Source organism: Colius striatus, chromosome Z, assembly GCF_028858725.1.
Source record: "Colius striatus isolate bColStr4 chromosome Z, bColStr4.1.hap1, whole genome shotgun sequence".
Classification (NCBI taxonomy): domain Eukaryota; kingdom Metazoa; phylum Chordata; class Aves; order Coliiformes; family Coliidae; genus Colius; species Colius striatus.
The window spans coordinates 3,379,275-3,394,525 of NC_084790.1; the positions used below are offsets into that span (position 1 = coordinate 3,379,275).

General features: G+C 60.7%; 2 protein-coding genes across 2 annotated transcripts; one reads left to right on the top strand and one right to left on the bottom strand.

Annotated features, from left to right (window-relative positions):
- Positions 1-1,428: 1,428 nt before the first annotated feature.
- Positions 1,429-8,178, bottom strand: FKBP10 (FKBP prolyl isomerase 10). The gene is made up of 10 exons (XM_062019411.1): positions 7,982-8,178; positions 6,232-6,377; positions 5,410-5,599; positions 5,020-5,165; positions 4,732-4,921; positions 4,350-4,495; positions 3,882-4,071; positions 3,366-3,508; positions 3,062-3,225; positions 1,429-2,763 (listed from the first exon to the last, which is right to left on the bottom strand). Exons 1-10 carry the CDS (start codon positions 8,176-8,178, stop codon positions 2,578-2,580), a joined length of 1,698 nt encoding a protein of 565 aa, XP_061875395.1. The 3' UTR covers positions 1,429-2,577.
- A 1,492-nt stretch (positions 8,179-9,670) lies between these two features.
- On the top strand, positions 9,671-14,247 carry P3H4 (prolyl 3-hydroxylase family member 4 (inactive)). The gene is made up of 8 exons (XM_062019412.1): positions 9,671-10,147; positions 11,580-11,729; positions 12,306-12,477; positions 12,572-12,700; positions 12,828-12,973; positions 13,074-13,157; positions 13,760-13,901; positions 13,994-14,247. The coding sequence occupies exons 1-8, from the start codon at positions 9,671-9,673 to the stop codon at positions 14,002-14,004; spliced, it is 1,311 nt and encodes a 436-aa protein (XP_061875396.1). The 3' UTR covers positions 14,005-14,247.
- The last annotated feature ends 1,004 nt before the right edge of the window (positions 14,248-15,251 follow it).

A 15,251-nucleotide genomic window follows, 5' to 3' on the forward strand; every position in this document is an offset into this window, starting at 1 on the left:
CTTGTGCCCAGCTCTGCTGCTTCCCACTCAGACTTCATCCCTCTCAAATTCTTGGTCTCCAACACGGCCTGAGGCCACAACAAACCGTTTCATCTTTTCAGGCAGAGATGTTTTGCTGCAGTGGCCAAGTGCAGAAATAGAGATGGTTTGCTGTGGCTTGAGGACAGACCCATTTTTGACAGACCCTTTTTTGACAGGCCTATTTCCTTTCACTCTTTTTTCCTGTCTAAGTAAACAACTCTCTCTCGTTCTGTTTTCTGTGGGCTCCAAAGTGCCTGGACTGAGCTCTGGTGCATGGCACTGCTGGGCATAGCATCACTCAGCCCCGTGTCCCCCATAGAAACCCTGCTGCTCCCTGGCCCCTACATCCCAGCTCTCCTGTCCCTTTAGTCTATTACAGCTCTTGCTGTAAAAAAAAAAAGGCTTTTCCAGCCTTGTCTGCAGGCTCCTGGAGATAACCTGATGCTGCTGCACAAAGCAGGAAGCTTGTCTGCTGAGGATCAGGCAGAGGGGTTTGGGTGGCAGCAGGCTGGGTGCTTGGAGTGGGTGTGGATGGTGGAAGAGAGGCAAAAGGCAGCATTTTGTTTTTTAAAGGAGGGTTTTAGCTAACCACATTCCTGTTTTAAACTGCTGGGCTGACCCTGGGCTCTCAAAGCAGCAGTAGAAAGAAGCCTTTTATTTCTGTGTAACCTCTGGTAGTGTGAAGAGTAAAACTGTGACAGCTCTGATTCAGAATGGGTCAAACTCATAGAATCAGAGAGTCATTTTGGTTGGAAAAAACCTTTAAACCCAAGCCCTGCCCTCACGCTGCCCACCCCACCACTAACCCACGGCCCTCAGCACCTCAGCTTTGGGATCCCTCCAGGGCTGGGCACTCCCCCAGCTCCCTGGGCAGCCTGGCACAGGGGCTGACACCCCTCTCAGGGAAACAGTTCTGCCCCAGCTCCAACCTCAACCTCCCCTGGGGCAACTTGAGCCCCTTTCCTCTTGTCCTGTCACTTATTACTTGGGAGAAGAGACCAACCCTCACCTCACTGCAGCCTCCTGTCAGGAGGGTGAGTGAATGTGACTTCTAGAAGTGCAGGTTCCATTCTTGACTAAATAAAAACATTGGCTAAAGCTGACCCCTGGGCAGTTTGTTCCCAGCACCATGGGGCTGGAGCTGCTCTCCTCCACTCCCCAGCTCCAGGTCACCCCTATCTCTTCCCCCCACAAGCCATCACCAACTGCTCCCACACCAGAGCTGGAGCACAACCCACCTTTGCTGGAGGATCCCAGGAGCAGGAGTTTGGTTTCTGTCTCTCCAGCCCGACCCAGCAGGTGCTGGAGCCTGAAACCCCCCCGGGCAGGAACACCCTGCTCCACTCCCCAGACACGCAGGAATGTTTCCTGGCAGAGTAACCTGACACGAAGGCCAGCTCCTAGGAAACCAGTAGGCATTATTTATTAGGTGCAAGGTAGAAGTCATTGTTGGAGGGGGTTCTCTCACACCCTTTGCACTGTTTTCTTGCATTGCTTTTTTTATCTCTACAAGTCACACTGTGCCAAAGCTTTTCGAGACAGTGGGAGGCGATGGAGCTGTGCTGGTCACAGCTGGCAGACCTGAGAGTGACCTGAGAGTTAATTAGCTGCATTAAGGCATCAGAAGAAAACTGGGCTGATTTTTTTTTCTCAGTCACTGAGGGCTGTCAGTGCAGGGTGGAGGGGTTGAGGGGGGAGGATGCTGCTGCTGCTCCCTGAGGGCCAGTATGGGAGAGGTTTTTCTGTTTTCCTTCTCCCAGCTGGTGAGGAGTTTGCCAGGTCTCAGCCCTGCTGCCTCAGAGGGCCCAGGCTTTCTGGAACAGCAGATGCACATGGGACCTCAGGGGTTTTGCCCTGGGAACCCGAGCCCCCTCCAGCCTCTTGTCCCAGGGAGGATGGCAGCAGGGAGCAGAGGCTGGGCCAGCAGCAGGGACCTGTATGAAAGGCTTTGCTTTATTTCCCCTTTAAAGAAGTTTGTATGTGTGTATAAAAGCCCAACCCAACCCTAAACTACAGGCTGCTGTGGTAGAAGTGGAAGGGAAGACCCCCTCCTCTCCTGCCTGCCTGCCCCAAGAGGCAGCACGGGCAGGCGAGGAGGCTGGAGGACAAAGGGGTTTGGGGAGAGGATGCCACTGCCTCACCCCTTCTGTGGGGAGCTGAGAACAGGGGGGTCAGAGTGGAGTCTGGCATCAGAGCAGGGCAGGGCTCCAGAGTCTGGCCCTGGCATCCTCAGTCCTGCTCCACAGCAGAGCCAGGGCCGGGCAATGTGGGGAAACGGGGGTGCTGCCGTCCCCACGGGGTGTGGAGACTCACAGGAACGTGGGTGTTTCCCACCTTCTTGCATGGGTTTACTAGCTGGAGGTTGGTGAGGTTTCCTGCCCAGGAGAAACACTTAAAATCCCCTCAGTTAAATAGTTTGGGGTGTGGGGTGGGGGGAGTGGGGGAAAATCTGCCCCTGTGTGAGGCTGGGGAGAGGCAAGGGTAGATCCCCAGGGTAGACCAGCCATGGCACGGCCAGGACAAGTCCTGTCTTCAGGAGAGAGTGGGGTCTGCTCCTCAGAGCTCCTCGTGGATCTTCTCCTGGTCCTCATCTGACTTGAGCTTCAGCTCCTCGGAGGTGATCTTCCCGTCCTGGTTGCGGTCCTGGTTCTTGAACATGTCAGCGATGACTTTCTCCGGGTCGGAGCTGGGCATCAGGCGGCCTTTTCCTTCAGCCACCTGGGTCTTGATGAAGGTGGAGAACTGCAGCAGGGAGAGAGGAGAGATGTTGGCTTTGCTCCACGCAGCTGGCACTGGGCATGGAGGGCAGAGCAAGGATGAGCTGCCTGTGGGTATCGCTGCCTGGTCGCAGCTCTGCCTGCATCCAGCAGCGATGCTCTGCGGTGAGATCATCTTCTTGCACAGCTCTTCAGGCTTCCAACTGCCTGGGGACAGCTGTGGCCTTTGGGTGCTGCTCCTTGGGGTGGGATCCCCTGTGCCCTGTTACCTCCCACACCCCATAAGCCCATGGTCTTGCAGCCCTCGGGGGGCCTTTGCTCACCTCGTCAGCAGGGATCTCCCCATCCTTGTTCAGGTCCATTTGCTCATAGAGGCTCTCTGGGGGCTCCCCGTGCCAGATGAAGAGGTAGCCCTCGGGAACCCCCTCCTCCATGGAGATCAGCTCCACCTCGAAGCGCAGCACAGCACTGCCTGGCACTCCCCGGGCTGAAACAACAAGCAAAGGCTGCTGCATCCAGGAGGCGAGCTCAGCAAAGGGCTTGGCTCTGATGGTGGAAGCTCCCAGACCCTCACTGAGGTGAAGGAGCCCACAGAACCCCCTGGTTTGCATGGTGTGGGGCACCTACCTCCGCTCTCCCCGTGGCCCAGGTGAGGGGGGATGATGAGCACTCGCCTCTCCCCTACGCACATGTCGAGGAGGCCACTGTTCAGGCCCTCGATCACCTTGTTGGTCCCCAGAGTCACCTCCTGAGGCTTCTCATAATCGTGGCTGCAGGGGGAACAGAGAAAAAGACCACACAGCTGAGAAAGCCCCTCGGACCCCGTGCCTCGGAATCCCATGCCTTCCTCCTGCCAGGCTCCAAAATCCCACACTCTCCATCCTGCCATGCCCTGGAGTTCTGCACCCTCCATGCCACCACCACCCCAAAACCCCATCCCATCCATCCTGCTGCGCCCCCAAATCCCACACCCTCCACCCTGCTGCCCCCTGGCCACGCTCTGCTGCTGCCCCATCGCACAGAGCTGATGCTCTCGGCGCTCCTCCAGTGCCCATCCGCTCCCCTCCTCCCCCACCCAGCTCAGCACCCGCCAGGATTCGGCCCTGGCAAGGAAAAGTGTGCTTGAGGCCAGCCAGAACGCACGAGGAGAAGAGCTTGGTGCCATCCAGCAAGGAGCAGTTGTAGTGGTAGCGGACGAAGTCTCTGTGTCGGGTGGTGAGGTTGCAGCCCTGGGGCCGGTACACGGTCTCGATCTCCACTGGGTCAGCAGGGTTGTGGAAGTCGATGACGTGAACGTCAAAGATGAGCACGGCTGAGCCAGGAATTTTATCCCCTGGAAGAGGAGAGCTGCTGAGAGAGCTGCTGAAGGAGCTGCTGGACCACCACGGGGATGGTAAACCCTTCTCTGCTTCTTCCCACGCTATGTCTATCCCTCAGAGCCTTGGCTCTGCACATGTTGCTGTGTTCCCCCGTCCACGATGTCCAGAGCACCAGGGATGGTGGTAGCCCCTGGGGGGAGGAGCTGGTCCCACTTGGCCAGCACTTTCCTAATGCCAGACCCGTGGTGTGTTGGTGCACAGGGACAGAGGAGGGGATGTCACAGCCCTTTACCTGCTCCATTCTCCCCGTAGGCCAAGTGTGGGGGGATGAGCACCCGCCGCCTCTCTCCCATGCAGACCCCTTGCAGGCCCTGGTCCATGCCAGGGATGATGTAGCCCTTCCCGATGTAGGTGTTGTAGGTGTGATTGCGGGAGTAGCTGCAGCGAGAGAAGCCCCCATTATGCATTGATCTTCCCCATTGATCCCCCCATGCCATCCCACCCCTTCCCCCAGCCTCTGCCCTGCTCCCCCAGCAGCCAAACCTTGCTTCTAAGGATGCAGCAAACAGGCATTGTCCTTTTGTTTCAGCCTATTTCATGCCTGTTTCCACCCTCTCCGCCTCCTCCCTGATTCACAGCAGGTTGCTGAGCCTGGGGAAGGAGGGGGCACACACCTGGAGTCGAAGAGGGTCCCGTCCATGAGTGTGCCATTGTAGTGGTAGCGGACAAAGTCCCCGGTCACAGCCCTGCGCTTGCAGGGCTCCGGCACCTCCAGGTGCTCCAGGGAGATGCCATCCTTGGGGTTGTGGAAGTCCACCAGCAGCACGCTGAACACCAGCGAGGCCTGTGGTGGGATGACAGTGCCTGGGGAGGGGACACGGGTCAGCCAGGACAAGGGTCCTTGATGCACCGTGGGGGGCTCTGTGCAGAGCTGGGAGGGAAAGGGTCGGTGCCCAACTCACCGTAGCCCTTCTCCCCATAAGCCAGGAATGGGGGGATGATGATGCTCCTCTTCTCTCCAGCACACATGCCCAGCAGCCCCTGGTCCATGCCCTTGATCAGCCAGCCAGTGCCCACGTAGGTGTCGTAGGTGCTGTCCTTGCTGTAGCTGGTGGGGAGGAGTGGGAGGGCAGGGGTGGCTCTGGGGCCACACCAGCTCCCCCAGTCTGAGCACTGCCATGTGGGAGGGTGGTTTGAGGGGAGTCACAGAGCTGCATCAGCTCTCACTGGGCCTCAGTGTCCTGACCCAGCTCAGTGTCCCCTGGTCCACCCCCAGCATCCCCATCCCCAAGGCAGAGGGTGCACCCAAGCTCCGGTGCCTGCAGGGTGCACCCCAGCGCCTGTGCCCGTACCTGGAGTCGAAGGGAGTGCCATCCAGCAGCGTCCCGTTGTAATGGTACCGCACAAAGTCCGAGTTCTCCACCGTGCGGTTGCAGCGCTCGGGTTTGGACAGGCTGGTGATCTGCAGCTTGTCCTTCTTGTTCCAGATATCCAGCATGACAACGTCAAAGTACAGGGTGGCATCGGGGGGGATCAGCCCCGCTAAAGGGGTGTCAGCAAGGACAAGAGCATCTTAGGTAGGACCAGCACTGAGCTCAGGTAAGACAAGGGCTCTGTCCCCTAAAGCCTTCCCAAGCTTGTGGCTGCTCGGTGCTGTTGGCTACATGTGACAGGCCCTGGGAAAGCAGCAGAGCCCAGGGGGACAGGAGTCCTCATTCCTGGGGAAGCCCTGCTTAGGTACCACTTGCCCTGGCAATGGAGCTGCCCCTCACCAGCACTTGCCAGCTGAACACCGTCTGCACTAACGCTGACCCCAGGGCTTGCTCTCTCCAGCTCCCCACCATGACCCCTAACCCACACCAGTGCTGCCATGACCCCGTAGAATCACAGAATCACTTTGGTTGGAAAAGCCCTTGAAGCTGCTGGAGTCCCAGCCCTGCCCTCACCCTGCCCAGCCCAGCACTAACCCACAGCCCTCAGCACCTCAGCTCCACGGCTTTGGGATCCCTCCAGGGCTGGGCACTGCCCCAGCTCCCTGGGCAGCCTGGCACAGGGGCTGACACCCCTCTCAGGGACACAGTTCTGCCTCAGCTCCAACCTCAACCTCCCCTGGGGCAACTTGAGCCCGTTTCCACTTGTGCAATCGCTCATTACTGGTAAGAAGAGACCCTTACCCACGCCGATGCTGCCGTAGCCCAGGTGCGGGGGCACGATGAGGTGACGCCGCTCGTTCACGCACATGCCCTGCAGCCCCCGGTCCATGCCCGTGATCAGCCTCCCGACGCCCACCACACCGGCCACCGTGGCCCCTCGGTCGTAGCTGGGGCGAAGGGACAGACCCGTCAGCGAGGCAGCAAAGGGTGAGACCCCCCAGAGCTGATGGTGCTGGGGGTGCTCGGTGCCAGGGCTGAAGGCTTGGGGTAGATCCAGAGCCAAACCATGAACCCTGCAAACGCTGAGGGATGGTGCAGTGCTCCCAGGTGCCTGTGGCGGTGGGGGGTTTAGGGCTGCCCCCTCCCCAAGGGTACAGGTAACCCACCACAGCCAGTGGGTCTCTGTGCTGCAGGCAGAGCTCACAGCTCAAACACATTCATCCTGATGGGATCCATCCTGCACTGCCCAGGCTGGAGCTACCTCCCATGGCACCAGTCAGGGCTCACACCCAGCACCCCGGAGGCAGAAGGGTGAAGATCCTTCTGGGTGCAAAGGAGGGGAATGATGCTTCCCGTTGGGACCAAACCCATCAACACCTCCTCCAGCTCCTGGGCTGGAGGCTGGCAGCTCCGTGGCTTTCTGCTGCCTCCAAATCATTTTGCATATGGCACATTTGGAGCTTTATGCAGCGAGGAGGAAAGGAAATGTCCCAGGTCTCATTTTCAAACTGCGAATTCTGACTTTATTTTCTAGAATAACTCCAAGAAGCAACCGGGGCCATTTCAGATAAAGTGAAATCCCTCAACCCCCTTGCTGTGAAGCTGATGCTTTCTGTAGTGGGCAGGACAAGGAGTTATTTCAGCAGCTAATGTCCCCAGGCCCCGGGGCATGCAGCAGCAGCAGTGGCAGCACAGGGCTCAGTTACTTTCTCCCCCATTCATCCTCACAAGAAAGACATTTAACCAGAGCACAGTCTCCCATTGCTTTCCAGGGCTCTGAAAAACGCCTGTCTTAAAAGTTTTTGTTCCTGCACTGGGCTGGGGCTGAGCCTCAGCACAGCCCAATTTGTTTCCAGATTCTCCCCCTGCTCGTGGTGGTGCAAATCAAGGGCTGCACCAGCATAAGCACCAATTTACAGGCAGCACCGGAGGAGCAGGATCGATGCACAGGCTCGGGAAAACTGAGACCAGCCAGAGAGAATCCTCTTAGGTAACAAATGGGTTTCGCCACTGCCACGTTTCAAAGTGCTCCGAGCGTTGTCCCAGCCTGTGCAGCACATGCAAATACATGTTCCTGAGTGAAAAACGTCTCGCTTTGGGCCAAATCCTGACCATTCTCACGGCGAGCACTCGGGGTTGAGCCCGTGTGGGCACTTCAGGCACCCGCGGGGCTCTGCAGGCTCCCGGTGGGCAGGGGGCTGCTCCCAAACCCGGGGTGGGCAACACGGGCACCTGGGAGCTGACGGCAAGGGGCAGGGAGGGGGCTACAGCCCCGGGACAGGGAGCTGTGCTCAGCGGCTCGCTTGGAACCACATCGGGCTCCCCATCCTCACCCCACACACCCACCGAAAGCACTTCTGGGGGTGGGAGCTGAGGGGACCGGGGGGGGGGAGGGGCTGCCTGAGGGGCCTCTGCGCTTGGTGACCACTGGCCCTCGGGGATGCAGTGAGGGAGGGGGAAGCATGCACGAGGGCTCCTATGGGGGGGATGGCATGCAGGGACCCCCCCTCCTGCAGCGCAGTGCATTCCGTAAAGAGCCCGGGGGCTATACCTGGAATCAAACTTTTTGCCATCTTTAAAGGTCCCATTGTAGTGGTAGCGAATGAAATCGCCCATCTGGACTTCCCGCAGGCAGATTTTTGGGATATAGTATCTATCTATCACCACATCTTCCAGGGGTCCCGGGTGACCCAGCCCCGGGGATCCCCCCAGGATGCTGAGGAGGAGGACGAGGCTGCCGGGGGACATGGCGCTGAGGCTGAGGCCGGCGGAGGAGAGGGGAGGGAAGGCGAGGAGGTGGGGCCATCCCGGCCGCCCCTTCCAGCGGGACGAGCCGCCAGCCCAGCCCCAGCCTGGATGGAATTTCTGTACACGTGGACCCCGGGCCTGGGCTCGGCAGCCATGAACCCCCCGACAGCCGCGCCCGTGGCATCGCCGGCACGGTTCCCCTCCACCCGACGGCACCGAGGGGCCGGCACGGAAAAGTCGCAGCGGCAAAGCTCCAAGTCGGGACGGCTCTGGGTTCATTTTTTTTCCCCTTTCTCTCTTTTATTGGCAGTCCCTCCTCCGAGGCAGAAGCTGCCACAGCTCCTCGGAAGCGCGTCTGTGCAGCTCGCCCGGGTCCTAGCGCTGCCGCTGCTCCTCCACGCAGCCTCTGCCTGCTGCTGCCGCTCGGGCACAGCGAATGCAAGGAACTAACGGGTTTAACTAACACCTAAAATCGGTCTGCTGCTGGCAGACCTTGTATTGAATGGCCGTGGTTACAGATGTGAAGCTACCCCTCTGGCAGTCCTGCACGGGTAGGAACGGCGCTGAACACACACGTAACGTGTTGTGGGCACATCCCTGCTCCCCCAAACTCATCTGCAAGACGGGCCCCATGGTGAGAGCCCGGCTGGGGACCCTGAGCTGCAACGTGGAGTCTCCAAGGCCCAGTGTTACTGGTGAGAGCAAAGGCTCAAAGAGCTCTCAGGTCCCTCTGAGCCCAGGCTTGGGGGTGCTCTGCAGCTCCCCAACACACTGCACCAGGGCTGAGCAACCTCAGAAGGGCTCAGAGTAGCTTAGGGAGACTCTCCACGGGGCACATTGGGGTCAGGGCCTGGCTGTGGGGCAAGTGAGCACACACTGAGAGGTGCCGGTGTCACAGCTCGCTGCTATCGAGCTGCTCCTTTGCAGGGAGGTGCTGTGCACCCCTAACGACCTCTGCTCTGCAGAAAGAAGCTTCAGCGGCGTCCTGGCTCCTGCCCCACGCTATGACCATCCCTCAGTGCCACTGTCCAGCCGGCGACAAAGCGCTGGGCTTGGGCTGGGGCCAGCGTGGCCTGGCGCGGTGCAGCCCTGGGATCTGGCGCGGCACAGTGGTGTGGCCTCCGGCTTGGCACTAGCCAGCAGCAAGGCCGGGCACAGCCGAGCTGGGGGGTCCGGCCGCCTGCCCAACCGAGTGCAACCCGCAGCACCCGGCGGCTGCAACCCTGAACGCCTCACCGTGCACAGCCCCGGGGCCGTGCAGCACCCCCCACCCCGCTGCCCGGGCTGCACCCCAAGAGCGTTTATGTGCAGGGGCACGTGTCCCCGAACTTGACTCCCGCATCCCTCCCCGCACACCGCCGCGCAGACCCGCACTAAGACCCTGCGCGCCCGCCCCCGCGCTTGCCGCCCGCCCCTTCCCCCGCCGCCCGCCCCCCTGCGCGGAGCGGAGCCGGGCGCTGCGCGGGCAGTGCGCGGGGAGGAGGCGGCGGGGATGGGCGGCGCGGCCCTGGCGCTGCTGCTGCTGGCGGCTGCGGGGTTGTGCGCGGCGCAGTACGAGGAGTACAGCGTGCGCGGCTTTCCCGCGGACGCGCTGGAGCCGCTGCAGCGCGCTTACGCGCGGGCGCTGGCTCAGTACGCGGATGCGCAGTGGGCGGAGAGCGCCCGGGCGCTGGAGGCCAGCCTGCGGCTGCACCGGCTGCTTCGCGACAGCGAGGCGCATTGTCACCGCCGCTGCGCCCAGCCCGCGGCGGGGGACCCCGCCGAGGAGCCCCCCGCGGAGGAGGATGGCGCGGCGTGGGAGTGGGAGCGGGAGATGCAGCTCTTCGGGCAGCTGCTGCGCCGCGCCGGCTGCCTGCGCGCCTGTAAGCGCGACCTGCCCGTCTTCCAGATGCGTTACCCCCCAGCGCAGACTCTGCGCGACTTCCAGCGCCGCTTGCCCTACCAGTACCTGCACTACGCGCTCTTCAAGGTGAGGCGGGGGCGCGCAAGTGCCACGCAACGTGGCTGGCGGCGGTGGGAGGGGAGTGGGGGGAGTCCGGTGCCTCTGTCCCGTGTCGGTCTGGTCTGCACCTTTTGTCCTGCGCCCCTCCGTCCTGCCCCTCCATCCTAGCCCGCCCCCCGTCACACACCCCCATCTGCAGCCCCCCACATCCTGCACCCCTCATCCTCTATCCACTAACTCCTCTTCAACACCCCCACTCTACATCTGTCCGCCCTGCATCTCCATCCTGTGCCCTCATCTGCACCCCCAGCCTGCAACCCCCTGATCTGCACCCCCCAAACCTACTCCCTGCCATCCTGCACCCTGCTTTGCCATCCTGCACCCCCGTTCCTGCTCTCCCTATCTGGCATCTCCCCCTGCCCTCCCCCCAGCTCCTCCATCCTGCCCCTGCGCCGTGGCACGTCGGCATCATCTGGGACGCATCAGGCAGGACGTGAGGGGTGAGCCTGGGACGGGGGGCCCAGGTGGTTGTGTCCCACCACCCCACCTTGTCCTGCTCTGGTCCCCCAGAGTGCCTTTGGCCAGGCAGAGTTGCCTGGGGAGGGCGATGTAGGAGCTGCCCCAGCCAAGGGGCCCAAGCTGGCAGGTCCAGTGCCCCTGTGATTGCTGCAGGACACGTGTCTGGATGCTCCATTGGGGAGAAGCGCTCGATTGGGCTCACGGTGCAGACGTGGAGGGAAGTTTCATAAGGCATTGCCCCCAGGGTGACTCTCCTTTGGCCAGAGTGGCTCTGGCAGGGGACATTCCCCTCCCCAGGCTCCCATGCTGGTCGGGGTCCCGCTCTGTGCCACTGGCTGGCTGCCGGGGCTGATGCTGCTTTAGTGCTTAGTGCTGCTGCCCTGCTCACCTGGCAGCAGCGAGGGACAGCCTGGCCTAGATCCTTAATGCTTTTTCCTCTTGCTTGGTCTGGCCAGAACCCATCTCATGGACACTTAGTTCAGCTTCTCCCCCCCTCCACCCCCAGTCTTCCAACCGGAGAGCTCAGAAAGGAGCAGGGCAGCAGGGGCAGCTCACCCAGGCTGGTGGCAGTGCCCAAGAGGAGCAGCTGCCTGGATCAAATCCACACTGCATGAAGCAAACCCACACCACGTGGATCGTTGCTGGGTCAGTGTGGGGGCCCATGAGGGGCTGAGCTGTCCCCACACCCACCATGGGCACAGATTGATGTGGCTGCACTTATCTCCATTGTCCATGGTCCCTGGTTTTGTCTGTTACTGCAAGTGGATGATTTGGCTCAGGGCTGGTGGCACCATGGGTGCCAGGCTGTTCCCTCCCAAGCACCAGCCTTCTGGCCAGTAGTCCCCAGGGACTGGCTGAATGCTGAGCTCCCTGTAGCAGTAGCAGCCACCCAGGTTGCCTTCACAGCAGGCAGCTGCATCAGCTCTTCCTCTCTCCCCAGTCAAATAAGATCGAGAAAGCGGTGTCTGCTGCCCACACCTTCCTGCAGAAGAACCCCAAGCACGAGATGACCTTGAGGTACCTGAACTATTACAGGACGATGCTGGACGTGGATGAATATCTGGTTGACCTCGAGGCTCAGCCCTATGAGGTGAGGATGGGCCTCATTAATATTTACAAGTATCTAAACGGTGGGTGTCAGGAGGTTGGGGCAGGAAATCTAGAGACAGGACAGGGGGTGATGGGATGAAGCTGGAACACAAAAAGTTCCATTTAAACATAAGGAAAAACTATCTCAGTGCTGAGGTGAGGGAGCCCTGGCCCAGGCTGCCCAGGGAGGGTGTGGAGGCTCCCTCCTTGGAGGTCTTCAAGATCCACCTGGACACATTCCTGTGTGACCTGATCTGGGAGGGACCTGCTTCTGCAGGGGGGTTGGGCTGGATGAGCTCTAAAGGTCCCTTCCAACCCCCTCCATTCTGTGCTTCTGTGGTGGCTGGGGCAGGACAGGGGCTCCCTGGGGCTCACTGTGTGCCTGGCTGCCAAAGCCTGGTCCTGCCAAACCCTGAGGGAAGTAGCTCTCCCTTGCTGGTCGCACGCCTCCTGTCACCAAATATGCATCTCTGTGGGGCCTGTGCTGGGGCTGCAGTCTCCTCGGCGTGAGCAGGGCAGGTTGGTGCTGCTGGGTGCCTAGAGGGGAGCTGAGCAGTGCCTGTTTGGTCCCTGGCAGCCGATATTCGTGCGGTCGGTGAAGCTGTACAACAACGGGGACTTCCGGAGCAGTGCAGCCGACATGGAGCAGGCGCTGGCCGAGTACTACAAGTCATACGAGGACTGCCTGGCCAGCTGTGAGGGTGCCTACGAGCTCCAGGAGTTCAAGGACTTCTACCCCGCCATTGCAGGTGACTGGGCAAGGGCCGGAGGGGTCAGTGGTGTCGGAGGGGAAGGGGGGCTGGGTGCTGATGGGGCACAATGGCTGTTGTTTCCCCACTCCAGACCACTTTGTGAGTGTGCTGCAGTGCAAGGTGGACTGTGAGACTGAGCTCACCCCCAACGTGGGTGGCTACTTTGTGGAGAAGTTTGTGGCCACCATGTACCACTACCTGCAGTTCGCCTACTACAAGCGTGAGTGCCTGTGCGATCCGGGGGTGGTGGTGGTGGTGGGGAGCTCTGCCCCTGGGTCACCCCAGGGTGTTGGGGGTGCCTGGGCAGGGAGGATGTCACCCCTCTCTGCATCACCTGCTCCCTGCAGTGAACGACGTGCGGGACGCGGTGCGCAGCGTCTCCAGCTACATGCTCTTCGACCCGGGCGACGCCGTCATGCAGCAGAACTTGGTCTATTACCGCTTCCACCGCGAGCGCTGGCGCTTGCAGGAGGAGGACTTCGAGCCTCGGCCGGTGAGGACCCCCCCAGGCCCACCCCCCCCACCCCGTCCTGTGGCTCTGCCAGCGGTGGAAGGGCTGATGTGTCCCCTGCTCCCTCCCTCCCCGTGCCCAGGAAGCCGTGCGCTACCACAACCGGACGGCTGCGCAGAAGAAGATGCTGGACTTTGCCAGGCAGTACCTGCAGGCTGATGATGAGGTAAAGGATGGCCCCAGCACAGAATCGTAGGATCACAGGATGGTAGGGTTGGAAGAGACCTTTAGAGCTCATCCAGTCCAACCCCCCTGCAGAAGCAGCTCCCACCTAGATCAGGTCACACAGGAACATGTCCAGGTGGGTTTGAAGAGCTCCCGAGAAGGAGCCTTCACACCCTCCCTGGGCAGCCTGGGCCAGGGCTCCCTCACTGAAACACTGAAATAGTTTCTTCTTATGTTTAAATGGAACTATTTCTGTTCCAGCTTCACCCCATCACCCTTTGTCCTGTTGCTAGATACCATAGAAAAAAGTGCTGCCCCAACCTCCTAACACCCACCATTTAAATATTGGTAACTGTTAATGAGATATCCCCCCTCAATCTCCTCCAGACTAAACATTCCCAGGTCCTGCAGCCTCTCCTCACCAGGAAAGGCAGGTGCAGCCAGGGGTGCTTTTGGGGGTGCTGAGCAGTGCAGTAGGGTGCTGGGGATACCCCGGGGCAGGGCTTCTTGCTCAGGTCCCACCTCTAAATTAGCCGTGGAGAAGAGGCTGCAGAACGGGCTGCTGAGCCCCACAGCCTCCTCCTGCCCCATGCTCTGCTGCAGATGGAGGTGGATGGTGACGAGGGGCCGGAGACGTGGGATCTGCCCTCCGACGGCGAGTTCGAGGGCGAAGGTGACTACGAGGAGGGCTTCTTCGCAGAGTGGTGGCAGGAGCCCAAGACCAAGGGGGACAAAGATGACCAAGGTTCCTGATGCCTGGGCCAGGGGCCGTGCTGCAGGGTGTGGGGGTGGCTGCAGCTCGTGCACCGGTGCCACCAGGTTCCTTCTTGTTTGCAGAGACCCAGTGAGGAGCCAGGCGAAGAGGCAGCTGGCTGCGATGGAGCCAGATGGTGGTGGCCCTGTGATGCCATCCTGGGGATACTGGGCTTCAGATTCCTGCCAGCTGCCGTGCAGAAACTCGGGCTCGAGGGGAAGGGCTGATGCTGCCCGGTGTCGTCTGGACATCTGCTGCCCTGAGCGCAGCCTGATTTCCCTCGGTGGAGCACTGGCACTGCCAGACCACCCTGCCTGTCCTACAGCTCCCTCCTGGGCCATCCCTGATGTCCCCAAGGAGTCCTGATCAGTGACAGTGCTTCGTGCCACTGGGGTTTACTGTGTTCCTCCCAGGACCTGTGGATGGTGCACCAGGACTGACCCTTGCGTTGTCTCAAGGGGTCTGGGAGGCTGCCCCTCCTCTAGGAGCAACGCACCGTGCTGCTGGAGCTGGGTCCTGCTCCTCCTCAGGGCTTCCTGGAGCTCATACCCTGGTGCCCCCAGCCTCTCAGCCTACCTGCCAGCCCCCAGAGCCCGAGTTGCCTTTGGAGCTCACGGCCCGGTGCTGCAGTGGGGCTCCCGGTGTGGCTGCAGCCCGGTGAGGCTGCGTTGCCTGTGCCCTGCATGTGCCTTGAATTTTCAGCACACCAGCCCTCTGTAGCCTTAAGCTCTGTTAATTTAATACTTCCTGGTGTTTTTTAAAATATATTTACTGGTGCTGAACTTTTAATAAAACTCAGACCAGTGTTTTCCCAGCTGCCTCCACCTCGGGGCTCCCTGGGGCTGGGGTGTGCTGCTGCTGTGGGAGCTGCAGAGGCCCTGCCACGGGAGGGGAAGGGATGGACTGGGGGGCTGAATGACCCCATAAAATGGAGGAGACACCCCAGAAGGGCTGGGGAAGGCCTGTGGGGCTGGAGAACCTTGGACTGTGAGAGTAGCCAGGCCCTTGTGAGGCTGAGGTGGGTCGTGACTACATTGCGACCCATGTGGGGCTCTGTGACTCCCCTCACTGTGCAGGAGAAGCTGACAAGTGACATGAGGTGGCTGCAGAGGGGTTGGGGGCAGCATGCCTTAGCCCACTGCGGTGTTTGAGATGCGAGATGCATCATCTGCTTGTAGTTTTGGGCAGGTGCATCATACTGCTGCTGACCCAGAGGGTGCAGCCTGCATCCCCCATGCTGGTCCAGGGTGGCAGAGTGGCACGATGCCCCGTCCCACTGGCATCAGGGCATTTCATAGCCCGTTCTGGAGGCTGCCATGGCTGCAGGCAAGCCTGTGCCTG